The following is a 20,036-nucleotide window of genomic DNA, read 5'->3' as shown; positions in this document are numbered from 1 at the left end:
ATGATGGCCTGTCTGCCACCACCTTGCTTCTGTGTAAGTCACTGGCTATTGAAGTAGGTGCCCCTAGGTTGGCTCAGGTCATGAACCCGGGGTCCTGGGATTGAGTCCTGCATTGGGATCCCCACAGGAAGCCTGCTTCTCCCTCTGCCTATGTCTCTGCCTCCCTCTGTGTCTCTCATGCATAAATAAATAAAATCTTTTTTTTTTTTTTTTTTTTTTAAAGCAGGTACGTGGAGAGAGAGAACAAAGTAACAGGGAACATTTTTGAGAGTAGGGTCTAAGTACAATCTCAAGTCTGTGATTTAGCAGCTGAGTACCTTGGACTACACTTCTCTACCAATCAGAGCCTGCATTCCCTCAGCAGTTTAACAAGGATAAAACCACCCATTTCACAGAATTGTTGGGAATATGAAACAAGATCACATGTATAAAAAAATTCAATTCAGTGCCGAGTATACAGTAACCACTTTAAGTGTCTCTCTCTCTTGCTCCCCTTTTACTTTCATATGCAAACTCTTAGCTTTACAAATGCTAGAGAAAACATTTATTGCTAAACCTCTCCTGGTCACAAACAACTTTGGTAAAGTAGAAAAAACTAAGGGGAAGAGCCCACTGGATCTCGTCCCAGGCCATGAGACATTGTCGTGTGTGCACCAAGAGATGACACTGCATCCACCATTTCTGGTTGTTCTTAGCCACTCGGGTATGAAATGTGGGTAAAAGTTGATTTGGGGAGTATGCTTCAACTCTTAATGATTTTATCTGTCTAGTCATCCTGAAAAAACTGCCAAATCTAGCAGCAGCTATTCGTAAGAACAATCTCCTAAATGCTTTTGGCAGTTTGAGTAAGAGGCAAAATACAGGAAATCTGAATTCTCTTTAGCTAGGAAAATCACTCAGTTTAGTGACCAGAAATAACTACCATTCTGCAGAGATGGCAGCATCTAGGGACAAGCTGTCATGCACCTAGGAGGGAGCACACAACTATTTCTTAATGAAGACTTGGCAATTTCAAAACAACTTTTGGCTATGAAAAATTTCAAACACACATAAATTTTTAACAATCCTCATGTATCCATAACCCAGTTTCAGTGATTGTCAGTGATTTGATTTTAAAGCTGGAACTAAGATATTATCTAATCTGTTTATCTGAGACACAAGTAATAGATTCTGAGAGACATGCCCCTTCAGAATGGTATTCCCCTTGGAGGTGGGTGAAGGTTCAGAAGTCTTTACAATGGAAACCTCAAAATCACAGTGGAAATTACCCAAATTCTATTATTTAAAAAAAAAAAATCATGGTTTCCCTCTTCCTAGATAACCTTAGAGAAGGACACAACTTCCCACGGTGCAGATTTTTTACTTTACAGAACCCACTGAATCAATTCGCTATGAGTAACAATGACAGGAATCCTGAAATTCAATAAATTTTTCCAAGAACATCTGAAAGACAGCACAAGAAAAAGGAACAAGATGGGAAATAGTAAGGGGAGGCCAAATGGGAACATGGGAGCTAATGGACAAAAATGAAAACAAAGTGTTTGAGGGAACATTAACAGAGGCTTTTAATATGTTCTAGCCCAGAATCCCAGGACATCAAAGCCTCTCCCATAACTTAAACATAGCATCCTCACAGGGTCTTGGAGAACCTCCTCACCCACTAGGCCCAACTGTCCTTATCACTTCTCCAGGGTCATCATGAAGCTTTCATAAAGGCATCTTCACAGCTGCTGTGTTGCTGCTCTTTCACCCCCTCAAGATTAAGACAACCACGTGTGGCACATGACAGACTACCACTTGCTGATTCTGCTGTGGAAAAGCCCACTGTTCTTCTCAGGAGACAAAACAGAACTTGCTGCAACTAGATACAAACGTAAGCAGAAGAAAGCAAACCACCCCTATCCCCACCCCCTTAGAAAGCCTCAAATTGTATGAAAACACAAGGTGACTCATGCGCATGCGCTTGGCTTTTCATTGGAAGACGACAGTCTGGGTTCCCCAGCAGAGATCTAGAAAGTTCCAATTAAGCAGGCTAGAGGAGGAGGAGTAACATCACCAAGCTTGGCAGTGAGTTCCAGGCCTAAACACATTAATCAGAAATGACTCTAAGGTTAGTTTACACACATGACGTATTACAGTCTGAGCTCTGGTCCCTTCCTGCCCACTGACAAGTATTCACCCTCATCTGACTTAATTCACACCAAAGGAACTCCCATTTCTTTAGGATTCAAAACCTGCATGTAACCAGCCATGACTCTACAGAAGATAAAGTGGCCCATGTCTTTTTCTAAGCCTCAGTAACCTGGAGCTCCCTTCTCCAAAAAGGAGGACATACTCTTCTCTATGATCATACAGAGCTGGAGAGATGTTCAGTATGGCTAGCAGGAGTTGTATAGTGAAGTGGACAGTACCTTGGGAAAGATGATGCTGTCTACCTCTTCACTGGGTGAGTGAAAGAGGTCAGAGTCACTTCCAGATTCTCTTTTGAGGACAGCTTGTTTTGAGGCACACTCTCTGCTTAGTCCAACATCTAGGAAGTTCTCACATTCTGAAAAAGAAAATGACCAATATGCAAAAAAAAATTTACTTTTTTTTCCATTCCAGCAATTGGCCTTTTAAGTCAACCAACTAACCTCCCCTCCCTCCTTCCAGTATTAAGAAGCTATAAAGGATACAGTCAGATTAGTAACTCAACTCTGGTATTCCAATTCCAGGGTGATTGTTATTATAGAACAGCCACGAATTTGCCATGTACAAAAAGATAAAATAGTAATTTAGAGCCATTATTCCATCTACATTTAGGTATTTAAGTGGTAATCTTTTTCTCTTGGGAGTTGGAAAATATATATATATATACATTTCGCTACTAAAATCAGAAGTCCTTTGTTAGGAAACTATGAGATAGGGAAACCCTACGTTCTTTCTGGAAACTTGTTACCTAGCCAAATATTGGATTAAAAAAGGAGGGGGAGGAAAATCTAATAAAAATATCAGTGTATTACACTTATGGGTTCTAGTGAGTAATAACAGAAATACAATTGTTTAACTTCTACCTTAAAGAGATTTGGCATTGGGGGAATAATGGACTAAAGAAAAATATATCATCTAGAATCTATCTTCAGTTCAGTAACTAGCACAGGGACTCTGGTAAATCAAACAGAGGAAGCCTGGACAGAAATGTTAGGCCATATATCAAGGAATTCTAACACTTAGTACACTGAAATTAGCAAGGTATTTAACCCATTCTCTCCTATTAATTCTGTAAACAAAAGGGACATATGACCTGGTAACAACAGAATTAAAAATATCTGTATGTGGTAAAACCAAGAGCCCAAAGAAAGTCGTTTAGTAGGTAGATATCAATCTCCTTTGTGAAGTCTGGAGGGTGAAGCATTTCCATTCCAGTTAGCATTTTTATATGGAATTCAAACAGACATATATCAACTCTGCAGGGGATACTAAGTGACAAGGGACACAATGGACACAAGGGATATGGTCACCTAGCAGTTCATGAGAACTCTACCCAGAAGTTTTGGTTGAAAGCAGATTCAAGAGGAGCTGACAATACGGGGTAATATCAAAACAAAAAACATTGGTGGTTTTAGACACTATTAATAGACAGCATACCCAAGTCCAAAATGGGGACAGTCTTGCCATTACGTGACAGCTAGACCGCACCCACAGGATTATGTTTGTCCCTAGGTAACATTTAAATTAAAACACTGACAAACAGAAATGTATGCATGGTGATGAGGTCACAACAGTGGAAACACCTGAGATCCAAGTGGTTTGCACAGGAGCTTGTGCCGTTCCAGGGGCAGAACAAAAAGGCCACTGAGTGGAAGCCACAGAGCTTTGCTCTAACTAGGCTTCTGGGCAATGGGTTGGCAGTTTTATAAAGTAACCACTGTCACTTCACCAGAAGGGGTGGAAAAAGGCTGAATGACTTTGTCAAGAGGTTTCAGAAAAGATGTATACAGAGAAGGGAAGTGCAGATTAGATAACCCGCAATGTCTCTCTTAACTCTCAGGGTCTATGTTCGGACAGTAACTGTGCATGTGTGGGATGAGAGATAATGAGAAGTAGTTTTTCCTATCTGAACTAGCTAATTCTTGATCATTAATAAAGTATTTGCCCTGTATTAGCTGGGAATCTTAGAGGAAGAGTCAAAGAAGCATTGCATTGGTATATAGGTCATGAATGAATTGCCTGTCCATAAAATCACGTCTTCTGTCAGATAGGTATTTGACTAGGTACTGGGAGATTAGCCACATAAAATGAGATATTTAGTGTTTGTGTATGTGTGTGGCGTAGTTTACAACCTTGTAGAAAAGGACATATTAAGAGACAATTTCAAGACAGAACTACACAAAAGATGCCACCAGCAGCAAGGCAGGGACCAGAGATTAATCTGAAAACGTTTCAATTAAAGAAAAAACAAATGATCTTAGTCCATTTCAATCTTGGTCAAACTATTTGAGTGTTCTGTTCAATGGGAATAGCCCTGCCTTTAAAAGCCTGGAAATCATGGGTATTCTGGACTACCCCCTCCCCCCCCACCCCAATTTCGCAGAGTACGTACTAATCTAGGTGGAGTTCGTGGGTGTGACCTTTCTACTTCTCCCCCTTTCCCCACTTGGAAAAAATTAAAAACTCTGTTTCATGGTTGAGGGGAAAACAGGGTGCTGGCCAAGAAAAGAAAGAGCTGTCACAGCAACTATGCTGAGCTGCTGGCTGTCCAGCTGGCAGTCCAACAAACCACGTCCAAATTCCAGACTGGAAAACAAACCAACTCAAGACATTCTAATGGAAAATTCACAGGGAAGATCCAGACACAGCCATGGTAGGAACAGCTCACCCAGAAAATAAATTCGAGCCAGCACTACAAGGGATCACAAGTCAAGCTGGGCTAAGACTCTGCTGTGTGATATAATCCTAAGTGTTGAGTGTGTACGTGTGTGTGTGTGTGTGTGTGTGTGTGTGTGTGTGTAGAACAGTATGAAAATTGGGAACAAGGGGGGGGAATGACCATGAGCCACTGTGAAACCCCACAAACGGAGGGGGGGCCCTATAAGACTCGTCCTCCCTAAAGCTCATCTCCCCCTGTGGCATGTCTTCTAACAGGCCCTCTTCCTAATGAACCAAGGGCAGCAACACAGGAAGGTGTAAGCAAGAACAATGAGCACTCACAGGGTTTGGAGTCAGAACTGTCTGGCTTAAATCTAGATCTGCCTACTTTTAGTAGAAAGATCCCAGGCAAGAAGTCATTTAACCCTTAAAAGTCTTCATTTCCACACCAGTGAAATGGGATGATTAGTATTTCCCTGAAATAGCTGGGAGTGACAGAAAGAATTTATACAAACAGTAACAGAACTCTGCCCTTCGCACACAGCAGGTGTGATAAACACACCTAATGAAGTTACGACTTCATTATTAACCGGCACTGTGATTTAACAACTATCTGGTAAGGACATTACCTTGACGTGGGCCAGCCCTGCTTTATGACTCCTGTATAAATCTGCCTATAAACTTTTGTGTCCTGAGACATTAGCTTCTTTAAAAGCTAGCAAAAAATGCCATTTTAAAGATGCTCTCTAGTCATTTGGGTCTAAAATTACACATTTGCAAATGAATTATAGCAGGTAAAGGTAGGAAAGGTGACCAGCAGTGCCCAATGGGGTTTGCTAAGCCATGCTAATCATACTGTATTTGTATTTATTTGTAGTTAGAAAAGTTTGTATTTATCCAGAATGGAAGACTATCCATAGTGATTTTAAAACACATTATCTTACTTGGTTTTACACAATTCTCTCTTGAGCCATGTTTATATAACGCAAATGAAATCTCCAAGATCCAAAGGACTCAGAATTCACCAAAAAACTGACCAATGATAAAAAAAAACTCAGATCTGAAGCTCCAAAGCATAATCCAGATCTTAGATGTTGCTACACAGAGAGTTTAAAAACAAACAAACAAACAACAACTCACTCTAAAAAGACCAAAGCAGTTCTGCTTGGGGTTTGGAGCATGGAAAGGAGGTGTCAACAAAATTGAAGAGGATGTCCTCAGGAAAATGCTCAGGGATTCAAAATTCATTTCTTTAAACGAGTAAATTAAACTTGAGCATGAGAAGAAACTTCCCACATTCAACCTTTACAACCTTTACAGTTTCACTGCTTGGGTGGTTGGGAGTAATTATACTTTCAGAAAATGCCCCAAACAGCTCCAGGAACCAAGATATGGTAAGTAGTATACTTTTAAGTAGAAGATTCTAGGGGGCAGGGTGGGGTGAAAGGGTCAGCTACATCTGTGAGGAGACTCAATCTTACAACGTGCTGAGCCCTAAACACAACTACAGCATAATACTCTCTATAAGAGAGAAAACTAGAGAAGAACACTTCGTATTTGTCTCCAACACTTCCTGGGAAGTAAAGTCTGAGAGCCGAAAATCAGCAGGAAACCCCTGGAGATAAAGGATTTGGACAGTTGTCTTTAAGTTTAATATAAAGGCAGGACATCCACAGCTAAACTGTTTCTATAAGATCAGTCACTGAAGACTCAGTCATTTTAAACCAGGTCAGTAAAACTTGTGAAGGTAAACAGAGGTATTGCTCAGTCAAGTCAACTCAAGGGCCCAGGGTACACATTACCACCAGGCACAGAGCCTGAGTGGTATGCACCATGTCATTCAGGCAATACCCCCTAGTGAGGAGAGTTAGTGATGCAAGACAATGGAGTGCACAGACATTAGGGAACTTTCTTTATATCACTGAAAATTAGTGGCTAAACCTGGGTAAAAAGTTAGGCATCTTTATTACCCATAAGTCATATGCTGTGTCATTAAGAAGCCATGTCTGAGCAGCTGACCCTCCCCTGTTGCTACTAATACCTCATGGATGCTTCAGGAAAGGCTCAATTGCTGATGATACTTCCAAAGTTTCTGGTTCTCAATCATACTGTGCAGTGGAATTGCCAAAAGAGCTTTCAAAGATTCGGAGGCCCAGCTCACACCTCAGACCCAGTGAAATCAGTCTCTGGGAGCAGGACCCAGGCAGCAGATTTCTAAAGCTCCTCAGATAATTTCAATGTGCAGCCAAAATTGAGGGCCACAGGTTTACTTCTTATTAATAAATATTTATAGTTTTACCGGACTGGAGAAACCATGATCATACGCATGTGCACAGCATAAATGCCTTCACAGAAGTGGTAAGTCAGAAAGCCACAGGTGATGACTCACTACTAAGATGAAATTTAGGTAATTATATGACTCTACTCATTCTCAGTTGAGACAAAATGCCTACAAGCCCAAATCACATATACTCCTCTTCTGACTTACTGCATGGCCCGGGAAGGAAGGACACATCTCCGAAAAACAGTCTGTAATTAGAAGGGGGCTACAGTGCAAAAATAGATACTTTAAATGCAGTTCTTCAAACAACTGGAAGCTGGAAGATCCCTGCTTACCTGGGCTTTGTGCAGCAGCCAAAAGAGACGTTGCATCAGGGCATGGCTTTATCGTACACCAGCTTTCTCGGTTTATCTGAAGGAAAAAAAGAAGAGATTGACTTTCAGACAGTGAAGTAATGTGTGATGATTTTATAGCTGCTGCAACTGCATCTATTAGCAACATTCCTACCTTTTTCTTTAATACGTTATTGTAAAGCAAGTAAAATTATGACAACAAAAAAATCCTTTTCACTATATAATCAAGGCACACTACATTCAATTAAGGCTCCAATAAAAGCAACAGAAAAAAATAAAGAGGAAGACCTGGTGTAAGCCAAAGGTGAAATTAAAAAAAAAAATGACATGCATCAAAGATAAAATACTATTTTATCTCTTTGAAATTAAAAAAAACAAAAACAAAAATAATTTCTATTTATCCCAGAGTTACTATCCGCTGGGGATCAGGTTAAGAATTCCATGGAATTAATTATGAATTTAATGCCCACAATAGCTATAGTAAGTCTGTTCTGTATTACCTTTATCCAAAGAATAACTATGCTCAGCAGGGTTGCTGAGGTAGTAAATGACAGGACTGGCAAATGGAAAACAAGTCTATGGGGATCTGAAGCACATTAAGAAGAGAACACTCCCTTAAAATAATTAAGAACAAATTCAGCCTTTACAGCTCTCAGTAAGCTTATTAACATCATAACCATCTGCTTTCATTAAATTTAAAATAATATAATTTTTCAATTTACCATGAGATTTCAACAGTCCTCTCCCCATAATTGATAAAATAGAGAATGAGTAAGGACACAGAAAACCTGAAAAATATTACCAACCACTTTGATCCAACCAATACATACGGAGCAATTCACCCAACAATAGCAGAATAAACATTCTTTTTGAGTACACACGGACCATTCACCAAGACACACCATATTCTGTGGCATAAAAGAAGTCTCATATTTGAGGATTAAAATCTTATTACATACACACTCTGACCACAACGATATCAAAATGAGAAACCGAAATAAGAAGTTACCTGGAAAAACCGCAAAGATTTAAAAAAACAAAACAAAACAAAACAATACAATACAATACACAAAAACTTATTAAAAAAATCCATGAATCAAAGAAGAAACCTTCAGGAATCATTGTAGTTAAGTTAAATATCAGAAAAATATCTCAAACTCAAAAATTCAAACATCACATGTAAAAATTTGTGAGACAAGGCTAAAACAATGTTTAGAGCAAAATTTATAACATTAAATGCCTATATAAAAAAAGAAAGGTCTCAAACCAATAATCTAAGCTTCTACCTTAAGAAACTAGAAACGAGGACAGACGATCTCGAGGCAAATAGGATAAAGAAAACAAAGAATAGATATCAATGAAATAGAAAACAGAAAAATAAAATCAATGAACCCAAAAAGCTGGTTCCCTGAAGAGATAGATCAATGAATGGTACCAGTAAAATTCTAGCTAGACTGACCAAGAACGAAAGTTAAAAATTACCAGTATCAGGAATTAAGACAGATCCTACAGACACTGGAAGGATAACAAAGGGATACTGTGAACATTACTGTAACAGATTCAACAAGTTGGAATAAATGGAAACATTTCATGGAAAACACAAACTACCAAAATTTGCTCAAGAAGATAAAGAAAATCTGAATACCCTTATTCTATCAAAGACACTGAATTAAAAACTTTCCTATAAGGAAATCTCCAGGCGCAAAAGGCTTTAGTGGTGAACGCCATCAATCATTTAAAGAAATAATACCAATTCTACACAAATTCTTGCACAAAATAGAAGAGGACGGAACAACATACAGCTCATTTTTTTATGAGTCCAGCATCACCTTGACACCAAAACTAGACAATTGTAAGAAAACTATAAATCAATAACCCTCAGGAACTGAGACGTGAAATCCTAAACAAAAACTAAGATATGGAATCCAGCCAGCAACACAGAAAAAAGATCAAGTTGTCATGACCAAGTTCATCCCAGGAATGTTGAACAAAATCAATCTATTAACAGACCAAAAACTCCACAAATTAATAATTATCAAGGAATATAGGAAACTGGCAAAATTCAATATCTATTCATGATAAAACTCCTAGAACATTGGAAACAGAAAGGAAATTCCTCAGCCTGAATAAAGGGTATCTATTTAAAACAAAAACACCTACAAGTTAACATCACATTTAATGGCTAGAGACTAAATGCTTTTGCTCTGAGATCAAGAACAAGGCAAGAATGTCCATTCTCCACACTTTTATTCAATACTGTATGAGTTTCTAGCCAATATAGTAAAGCAGAAAAAGAAATAAAACTGCACAGGTTTGGAAAGGAAGCAGTAAAACTTTATTCATAGACATGAGCATGATTGCCTATGTAGAAAATCTTAAGGAATCTACAAAAATACTGCTAGAATAAGTCAGTTTAGCAAAGTTGCAAGATACATATACATAAAAAAACACTAGTTCTGTGTATTAGCAGTGAATAATTTTTAAAAATTAAAAATAAAAGTAATGCCATTTACAAAAGCATTAATTTAAAATAATTGAGAAAGCATGACAAGACTTGTACTCTAAAAACTAAAAAACATGATGAGGAAAATTAAAGCACGCTTAAATACACAGAAACATTATGTTTATACATCAGAAAATTCAGTCCTGTTAAGTTGTGAATTCTCCCCAATCACTACTTGATTCTAAGATTTACTATAAAAGGTACAATCAACAAGCTAGTGTGGTACTGGTATAAAGACAGACATACAGATCAGTGGAACAAGAGAGAATCCACAGACCTTCACAGATATGGCCTACTGATATCTTACAAAAAAGCCTAGTGGTATTCCACTGCTTCTCCCTCTCCTCTCCACTCATGCTCTCTCTCACTATCTCTTTCTCTCTGTCTCTGTCTTTTTCCAATAAGATAAACAAATCTTTAAAAAGGCAGGGGCACCTGGGTGGTTCAGTCAGTTAAGCCTTTGGCTCAGATCATGATCTCAGGGTCCTGGGATCAAGCCCCACGTGGGATTCCCTGCTCAGCAGGAAGCCTGCTTCTCCTTTCTGCTCATGCTCTCTCACACTACCTCTGTTTCTCTCTCTTCAATAAAATAAATGAATGAAAGAAAGAAAGAAAGAAAGAAAGAAAGAAAGAAAGAAAGAAAGAAAGAAAAAAAAAGAAAGAAAGAAAGAGAAAAAAAGAAAAAAAAGAAAAAAGAAAAAAAAAGATGCCAAGTGGTATTCTCACAAGGAAAAGAACAGTCTTTTGAACAAATAATCCTGCAACACCTGGATGTCCACAGGCAAACAAAAAACAAGTCTCCCTCAAATCTTATATCGATTATAAAAATCAACTAAAAATATACCTAAATATTAAAGTTAAAACTACAAAACTTCTAGAAGAAAACACAGGGGAATATTTTTTGTATTCTTGGGTCAGGCAAAGATTTCTCTGCACACGTAAAAATTCTGATAAAACTATGTCAAAATTAAAGTCTTTTTCTCTTCAAAGGCACTATTAGGAAAATGAAAAGGCAAACCACAGACTGGGAGAAATTATTTACAGAGTATTTATCTGTTAAAGGACTGGCAATATAAATTATATTAAAATACACTTAGGAATCTACATTATTAAAATATATAAGTATTAAAATATAACAAAAAAACCTCTTACAATGTCATAAGACAACACTTTTAAAATGGGCAAAAAGCCTTGAGAAATATTTCATCAAAGAATATATATGACTATCAAAGAACAGGCACCCAACATCATTAGTCATCAGAAAAGAGCAAACTGGAACCACAAAGAGGTAATGGTCCACATCTATTAGAATGGCTAAAATTAAAGACTGAAAATACCAAGTGTTGACAAAGATGTGGAGCAACTGAACACAGATACACTGCTGAAGAATATACAGCCACTTTAGTAAACAGGTTAGCAATTTCTTATAATGTCAAACAGACACATACAACACAACAATCTCACTGATGGGTATTTACCTAAGAAAACCATATCTTCAACAAAGAATTTTACTGAAATTTTCACAGGGCTTAACTCATAAGAGCCCCGAACTAGAAACAATCCGATTTGCTGTCAATAGGTAAATGGATAAACAAAGAGTGGTACATTCATAAAATGCAACAGACTCACAGTAAGAAGGAATGAACTACTGATACATACACATGGATAAGCCTCAAGATCATGATGTTAAGATAAAAGAAAAAAAGCCAAACAAAAAACATTACCTAGTGTACAGTTCCATTTACACAGTATTCTAGAAAAGGCAAAAAGTAGTGTGAGGAGACATATTAGTGATTAGACTGGAGGAACAGAATGATTGCAAGGAGACAGGAGGGAACTTTGGGGATGATGGCAATATTCCTACCATGACTGCAGAAGTTATTATGCAGTTTAAACATTTGTCAAACTCATCAAATTGTGAACTTAAACTGGTTTTTTATTTTACTGTATATAAATTATATTCTGATAGACTTGAAAAAAATCCCCTAAGTGTAATATGTATTTTTAGTTATTATAACTCCCTAGCACCCTAACATTATAATTCTTTAGTTTCATGAACATTGTAAGAAACTTTGCAAAAAAAAATTTTTTTTTTTGCAAAAATTCTTTATCATAGAATATTTTTCATTGTCTTTTCAATTCCATGGCCAATGAGTAAATTGAACATTCTTGGCTTTCAATATATAAGGGACTGACTGACTATAGTTTTCATGTCATTTTAGGCATTTGCATGGTATAAAAAGTTAAAACAATCTGCAAAATATATAACATATAAATAATACTGTGAATATATTAATATTGAAAGAATGAAATTAAGTCTCTTTTTTAAAAAAGATTTGAGAGGAGCAAACATGAGCGGGAGGAGGGGCAAAGGGAGAGGGAGAATGTCAAGCAGCCTTCCCACTGAGCCTGGAGCCTGACGTAACACTCAAACCTGAAATTGTGACTTAAGCCAAAGCCTTGGAAGTTTAACCGAATGAGCTACCCAGGTGTCCCTAAATCAAATCTCTAACTGAATACATTAATTTCTGAGTAATAGTGGTGAGAACATGTTAATGCTGGAAGAATATTCTTCAGGGTGTCTTCTATCTCTCCATGTCTTATGAGCAAAGGCACTGACTGTCCTGTTCTAAACTATCTTTTCAAAAAACGTCTGTGTATCAAACAGCCTTGGGAGATAGATTGTTTCTTTCTGAAGCAAAGGGTAGGTTTGTTTACTGTCCACATAATAAAGATAATGTCCCAGTCAAGGGCAAAGATCAGGCAGGCTCACTGCCCATTATAAAAACTGAGGTTTCCTAAGGGTAGGGTTTCTCAGTAGTGACACGGCACCCACCTGGGCTCCTCTGTGCTGCCCTTGGGGAACTTGGGAACAGAAGGAATCAACAAGGAAGCCATCTTCTTGGTGCTTTTCATGCAATGAGTAATCAATTCATCTGTCTCTGGATCCAGGAGCCCTGTGACTTCAGCCTAGCACCCATGAAACTGTCAGGCTAAGTTGGGAGCCCACAAGTTGGGTAAAATCTCAGACCTATCACGATTTTGAGAATAAGTATATTGAATAGTATTAAAACATTTCAACACAGTGGCAGGCAAAAGTCTCTTGAAAGGATTGCCTCTATGTAGTGAAAAACCTTAATCTGATTCAGTTTTTCACTGAATGATTATGCTTGAGTGAACATAAAAGAATATCTATTTTAACTTTTCTGTTTTCCCAAACTTTTCTTTACAAATTACTTCTTGGTTTTTAAAATTTATTTTTGCAAATCTTCTATTTTGTAGTATCTTTAGGTTGACAGGGAAGTTACAAAGACCACATAGAGTTCTGATAGAGCCCTCCCTCACCAGTGACTCCAATGTGAATTATCTTACATAACCCTGGTACATGTGTCAATAGCAAGAAATTGATATCAGTACATTACTACTCACTAAATTCTAAACTTGATTTGGATTTCATTTCTCTTTTCATTAAAGTTCTTTTCTGTTCCAGGATGAAAACCAGGATACCACAGTGTACTGAGTGAGTATGTGCGTGTGTGTGTGTGTGTAATTTGGCATTTTAACATCTTTAGTGAAGAGTAACTCATACATTCTAAACTCACCCACCTAAATGTATGATTCAATGGTTTAGGATATATGCAGAGCCGTGTAACCATTACCAATGTCTAAGTTGAGAACATTTCATCATGCCAAGAAGATACTGTATCCCCTAGAATCCACACCCTACCCTGACTTCCATTTTCCACTTCTGGGCAATCATGAATCCATTCTCTGTCTCTGTGGATTGGCTACTCCAGACACTTCATATACATTATGTGGTCTTTGCTGACTGGCTTCTTTCACTTAGCAAAGTGATTTCAAGGTTTTTCCAGGTCAGAGCATGCATTAGTATTTCATTCCATTTACTACCAAATAATCTTTCACTGTGTAGGGATATCCACACTTTACTCTTCAATTGATGGACATTTGGGCTGTTTTCACTTCCGAGCGGCTTGGAATAATGCGGCTATGAAAATCCATACACCAATTTTTATTTGGGTGTGTTTTCATTTTTCCTGGGTTTATATCTAGGAGTGAAACTGCTGAGTCATGTGATACCTTCATGTTGAACATTCTGAGGAATTGCCAGACTTTTCCAAAGTGGCTGCACCATTTGACATCTCCATCAGTAAAATATGGGTGTTTTATCTTTCCCCATCTGTGCCAAGACTAGTTATTGTTCTTGTCTGTAGCCATGCTAGGAGGTGTGAAGTGGTATCTCATGAGAGTTTATTATTTTTTAAAAGGAAAATATGTTTTATAATCTGTTGGTTACTTTCTAGGAAGACAATATTAATCTGTAATGCTCATCACCCTCAGGTTTGTCGCCTTATTTAAAAAAGTATTAAATAAGGATTATATCAAATCATTATATGAAGCCTTAAAAGCAGAAGTAGTAAAGTGTCCTGAAAGGATTCACAGTTTATGTGAGACAGATGTGAAAGTGCCTTGCACACAGCAGGCATTAAAATGTCTGCTGCGTGGGACAATATGTGCCATAATTAATAGAAAGGAGAAAGAGTGGAACACCCATAAGGAGTAACCGTGCTTTAAATGCTGCATGCATTTCTGGCCAGGTCACAAATGACACACAGAGACACGGGGCCAGAGTTAACGACTCTCTTCTTCCGTTCCATGCAAGGCATTGCACAATATATCGAGTGGGAAAGTCAGAGACTGCCACACCCTTGTAGAAGCAGAAGAATTCAGAGAGCTTAGTTTCCCAGAAGTTAAGGAAGCAGAGGGCTGAAATGAGAAGGTAGGTCCACAATGCCAACCACTGCAGAGAGATCAAACAGATTTTTTAAAAAGTTAGAAGTTACTAGACAGGGCAACTGTGCATTTTCTCATGACTTTAAAAAGAGCAGGCTTTTTAACAGGACAGGTAAGATCAGAATTAAAACTGTAAAACATCTCTTGATATCTCTAGATTCACAGTACTTTACAGTTTGGGTAATACTAGCAGCTAGACTGGACCTCTCTCCTGCCCCAGGAGGAGGTGTGATGCCATTTCAGAGAGGAGGCCATACACATTGTGAGGCTAGATTTGGGGATAGTATCCTTGCATGTGAACTGTATCGTATTGGTAACTGTGTCTACTCCAAAGACTGAGCTTCTTGAGAACAGAAGCACATCTTTATTCCATGGGTCTCCTGATGAAGTAGTAAGCATGGGGTTCATCGTGGATGCTTAATGAATAATCTTTGATTTCCTTATCCTCAGTAATTTTACAGAGAATGAAAAGTTAGGAGAGCCTTTAGAATGATCACTCTGCCTTCCTTTACCAGGTTCATAAACAAAGCAGCGGTCAGTAGAGGCGAAGTAATCCTCGAACAAATCACAGTATGCTGAAGCAGTAGGGCTTTGACTTCGCTTCTAATCAATCTAGCTTCTTTCCCCATCCCCACATGGGCCTCTCCTTACTTTTTTGTCTTGGAATTCAACAACTGCTTAAACAAGTTTTAATAACAATACTAAACTAAAAAAATCTGGCAAAGTGCATTTCGGATCTCTGGAGAAGATTAGCTGAAAAATAGAATCACTGTTTATTTTAGACCAAAATATTTAGAAAATAAATTATCAAAATGAAACAAATATATGGAACCGTGGGCACGAATTTCTGAATATCAGAATGCCATAACTGAGAGAAATGTTCTGTTTGTTTCAGATTCCTCTGTCTAGACGGCCGTTTCAGTGGCTGACAGGTAACTAACAGTGATGTGCTGAGGAGGCTCATGGCTGCTGCGGACACTAGACACTTCAGTACATCTGGGCTCGAGGCAGTTTCAGCCAGTTCCCTCTTTGAATTAAGACTAGTTTACAAACATTTAAAAGTAAAATCTATAGGGGCACCTGGGTGGCTCAGTGGTTGAGCGTCTGCCTTTGGCTCAGGTCGTGATCCCGGGGTCCTGGGATCAAGCCCCATATCAGGCTCCCTGCTGGGAGCCTGCTTCTCCCTCTGCCTGTGTCTCTGCCTCTTTCTCTGTATCCCTCATCAATAATTAAGTAATATTTTTTAATTAAAAAAAGTATAATCTATATTGAAAAATGATAACGTTTTGAGTACATCAAGACTTTTTCACCACGGAAGGATGGGGAAATCTAGCATAAGAAGGCCTCCTAAAGCTCTCTTGCAGTCAGCAGCACACAGATCCATTCATACAGCTTGCTGGTAGGTGTTCTGGGGGCACCTACCTTAGGCAAGAAGCAGTATTAAGGTGCAGCAACAAAGAGCAGAATAAGATGGGGTACTGACTACAGTTTACATGGTAGGTCTCACAGTTCAAATGTGTTAGGCACCCTTTTTAACTGGAAATACCATGGGTTATTTGCCTCCATACCCAAGGATGACAGATGTATATAACCCTATGAAATGACTCTAACTGTGGACCACAGGTCAGGAAACACTGATTAGTCACTGAAATACAATAGGTATACAAATACCAGAAACCCAGAGAGATAAGGAAGCTCCTAGAACTTAAACAAAGATAATTTCTGGTTCAGATAGGTGAGAAAAGCTTATTAGCAAAGGTGGTGGTATATGTGGTGGGCCTTTCATTGGGGCAGTATGCTCCAGAGAGAGGGGAGAAGAGACAAGGAATTCCAGCCATGTGAAACAAAGGATGAGCCATCAGTTTGGACACTTCAGAGTTGGAGTTCATAAACTTTAGTGGTGCGGACTCCTTCCAAGAATCTGAGGGAAGCCATGTTTCTTACCAGAAACATGCATGTGTGTTTCTAGTCAGTGGTTCTGGAGCATATCCTGAGAACCCAGATTAGAGACCTTTTCCTTAGATGTTTCTGAGGAGCACAAAAAAAAAAAAAAAAAAACCAAAGGTGCCCAGGAAGGGGTACGACTACAGTGAATCTAGGCTTTACTCCCAAACAAGGGTGGACACTTCCCCTAATTACATAAGCAAGGGAGTGAGAGACATATTATGGCAGGAACATAACTCTAGAAGAAGTGTATCAATAAAATGGGGTAGTTGGGAGGAAGGAAGCATGGGACATCATGACACAGAGTCCAGAGGAGGAGCCTGAAACTGGACTAGGCTAGCAGCAGCATGTGGCTGGACCAGAATGGCATCCTCTGGAGACAGAAGCAGCAGCAAATCAGTAAGCTAGCACAAAGGGCGGAATCCACAGAAATAAGCAAAAGAAATCAAAATTCACCATTTAATAAACAGGAAACCCAATGGAGAAGAATATAATGATGCACTCAATTTGACTATGCTGAGTCCGAGGTATTCAGATATCTTTCAAATAGTGAAACATGAAGCAGCCTGGAAAGCTTCTACTTCTAGCCTCTTACAGACATAACCAGCACAAAAGTGAGTATTAGGGAAATGTACGTAAGTCAAAATCACAGTGAGGATGCTGCATCATGCCTATTAGGGTGGCTACAATCGACTCCCCACCTCCAAAAAACCACCGAGGAAATGACATGTGTTGGTGCGGGCACAGAGAAATTGGAACCTCATGCTCCACTGGTGGGAATGTCAAATGCAGCAGTCACTGTGGAACTGTATGCTGGTTATTCCAAAACCGACACGGAGAAGTGCCATATGATCCAGCAATCCCACTTCTTGGTACATGCTGAGAAGAACCAAAAGCTGGGACACACACCGATATTTGTACCAACTTCAATAGTAGCACTGCTCACATACAAAAAGGGGGGAAACACCTCAAATGTCCATCAAGAGATGAACGGATAAATAAAATGTGGTATGTACATAGAATGGAATACAATTCAGCCTTTAAAAGGAAGGGAACTCTGACACATGCCATGACATGGATGACCCTGCAGACATGAGGCTAAGTGAAATAAGCCAGTCAGCAGAGTACAAATATTCTATGATTCCATGTATGTGAGCCAACTGGAGGAGTCAAACTCACACAAAAAATAGAACAGTGGTTTCCAGGGACTAGGAGGAGGAAGAGAGAAAGTAGTATTATTGTTTAATGGGTAGAGTGTCTCAGTTTGCAAAGATGAAAAAGTTCTGGAGATGGAGGGCAGTGACAGTTGCACAACAATGTGAATATACTAAAATGCCACTTGAATTTTATACCTAAATGTGGTAAATTTTGTGTTATGTATGTATTCCCACAAAAAAAAGGAAAAAGAAAAAGAAAAAGAAAAAGAGAAAAAGAGTGTGGCAATTAGAGATAGGCAAGCTTGTTTCGACAAAAGTGGTCAAGTGGCCCACATAGAGGCAGAGCTGGAATTGTGGGCCAGATGCTACCAATCATGGTCAATGCCATTAACCAGAGGGCAGACTCCATGTGCACCGAGTGTGGAAAAAATGTCAAAACATGTATCAGCATTTTCCACCACATCCTGTATACACTGACAGCACCACCAAGCATATTGTCTTCTTGTGTGAACATATTGTTCTTACTATATAAGTAAACAGCTTAAGAGATATAAACTGGATTACAAAACATCTCCCCCAACCTTCTGCTGTTTCAGAATCTGATGTCACAGATAAATCTGCCCTAACTCTCCATCTATTCTTCAACAACCGTTTCTTTCTTACACCGAGACCATTTAAAGACCACACTATGTGGCTATCATTGAAACATTTTCAGAGTGCTTCTTACAGGCCAGATACAAGGCCAAGCCCTTAGTACAAACATAGTAACACACCTTTTTGCCCACCCATTAGTCTCTTTTCTAAAAGGTGACCTCTAAGACAGATTTTTCCATAAACAGATGATAAGCTGGTTCTCTGTACTAGCAACACGCTTTTTAAGCAGCTCTGAGATTAGGCCTGGCAAGATTCTGATTGTTAGCAGAGTCAGAAAACAGAAAGGGAAGAAACAAGTGTTGAGATGCTAATAATTTGAGTTTGTTTGTTTTTTTTTAATTTTTATTTATTTATGATAGTCATAGAGAGAGAGAGAGAGAGAGAGAGGCAGAGACACAGGCGGAGGGAGAAGCAGGCTCCATGCACCGGGAGCCTGATGTGGGATTCGATCCCGGGTCTCCAGGATCGCGCCCTGGGCCAAAGGCAGGCGCCAAACCGCTGCGCCACCCAGAGATCCCAATAATTTGAGTTTAAGAGAAGAATGAAGATGATTATGAGCCCCTCTCCAGATTTTGCCCTATGGAATCTTTGCACTAGTACGAGCAAGACACAGGACTGGCAACTGACTGAATGGGTAGGATAAGGAAGAGTTCAAGACAATGCAGAAATTTTGTTTAGCAAGCAGCTAGAAGTGAAGAAGACCAACACTCTGCCATTATATATCCACATTTGTAGAGGAAGAAGTTACCAAAAACCTTTCTGACTCTGCCCCCATTTATGACTCTTTAGCTAAAAACCACATTTAGTCCTTTGTCCATACTATCTCCATTATACCTAGATCATGGACACAACAGGGATTCAGCATCCAAAGTTCAGATGAGCTACGGTGCACACAGGACACAGGACAATGGAAGCTCCAAAGAAACATCAGGTCATTCCGGTCATTTTTCATTCTTGCTGTGAAGCCTGGGACTCCTTGTGAGCATCTAAACTGCACCCATGTTGGGTTCCCATCAGTCTGAAAATAGAGCTGTACATATTTCCAGCAGAGAGAGAACTGCCTTTTGTTTTGGGCAATGTTTCTTCTACTGTTTATATCTGAACATCCTAATAATACAAGCCCATGGTTACACCCAGCCTTCCCAGCCATTGCTCATATTTACTTCCTCTGCAACTGTCTCAGGAGATCCAGCCGGAGTTATCGAGCTGAATAAAAGGAAGCAAAAACCCACCATCCGGACATGGAAGCCAACACATGAGTCAAAATCTTTTCGGGGAATCAGACTACAACTAAGCAGACATGCTCGGCTGTCCTCAGTCCTTAGCCTCCTTACATCTTTTGTTTGATGCAATGCGAAACTGTCTTAGAGCAAGCAAATTTATGAAGGATATGTATTTCTTGGGAAAATGACCCTAGACTCAAAGACAAATTACTCCTTTGAGCTTTAGCTAATGAGATCATGTGGCCTGCCTAAACATCATGG

The 20,036-nt window shown here is 39.0% G+C and overlaps 1 protein-coding gene across 11 annotated transcripts in view; it reads right to left on the bottom strand.

The window, feature by feature from the left end:
* AKAP13 (A-kinase anchoring protein 13) overlaps positions 1–20,036 on the bottom strand; it is a 325,195-nt gene that overhangs the window by 86,523 nt on the left and 218,636 nt on the right. For all 11 annotated transcript variants that reach the window (XM_041751826.1, XM_041751825.1, XM_041751827.1 and 8 more), the window contains 2 exons: positions 7,465–7,540; positions 2,412–2,548 (listed from right to left, as the gene is read on the bottom strand). In XM_041751826.1, coding sequence (XP_041607760.1) covers positions 2,412–2,548; positions 7,465–7,540 — 213 coding nt within the window. The remainder of the gene's footprint in view (positions 1–2,411; positions 2,549–7,464; positions 7,541–20,036) is intronic.

The sequence above is a fragment of the Vulpes lagopus genome, chromosome 4, assembly GCF_018345385.1.
Source record: "Vulpes lagopus strain Blue_001 chromosome 4, ASM1834538v1, whole genome shotgun sequence".
Classification (NCBI taxonomy): Eukaryota; Metazoa; Chordata; class Mammalia; order Carnivora; family Canidae; genus Vulpes; species Vulpes lagopus.
This window is presented reverse-complemented; position numbering and strand designations above follow the sequence as displayed.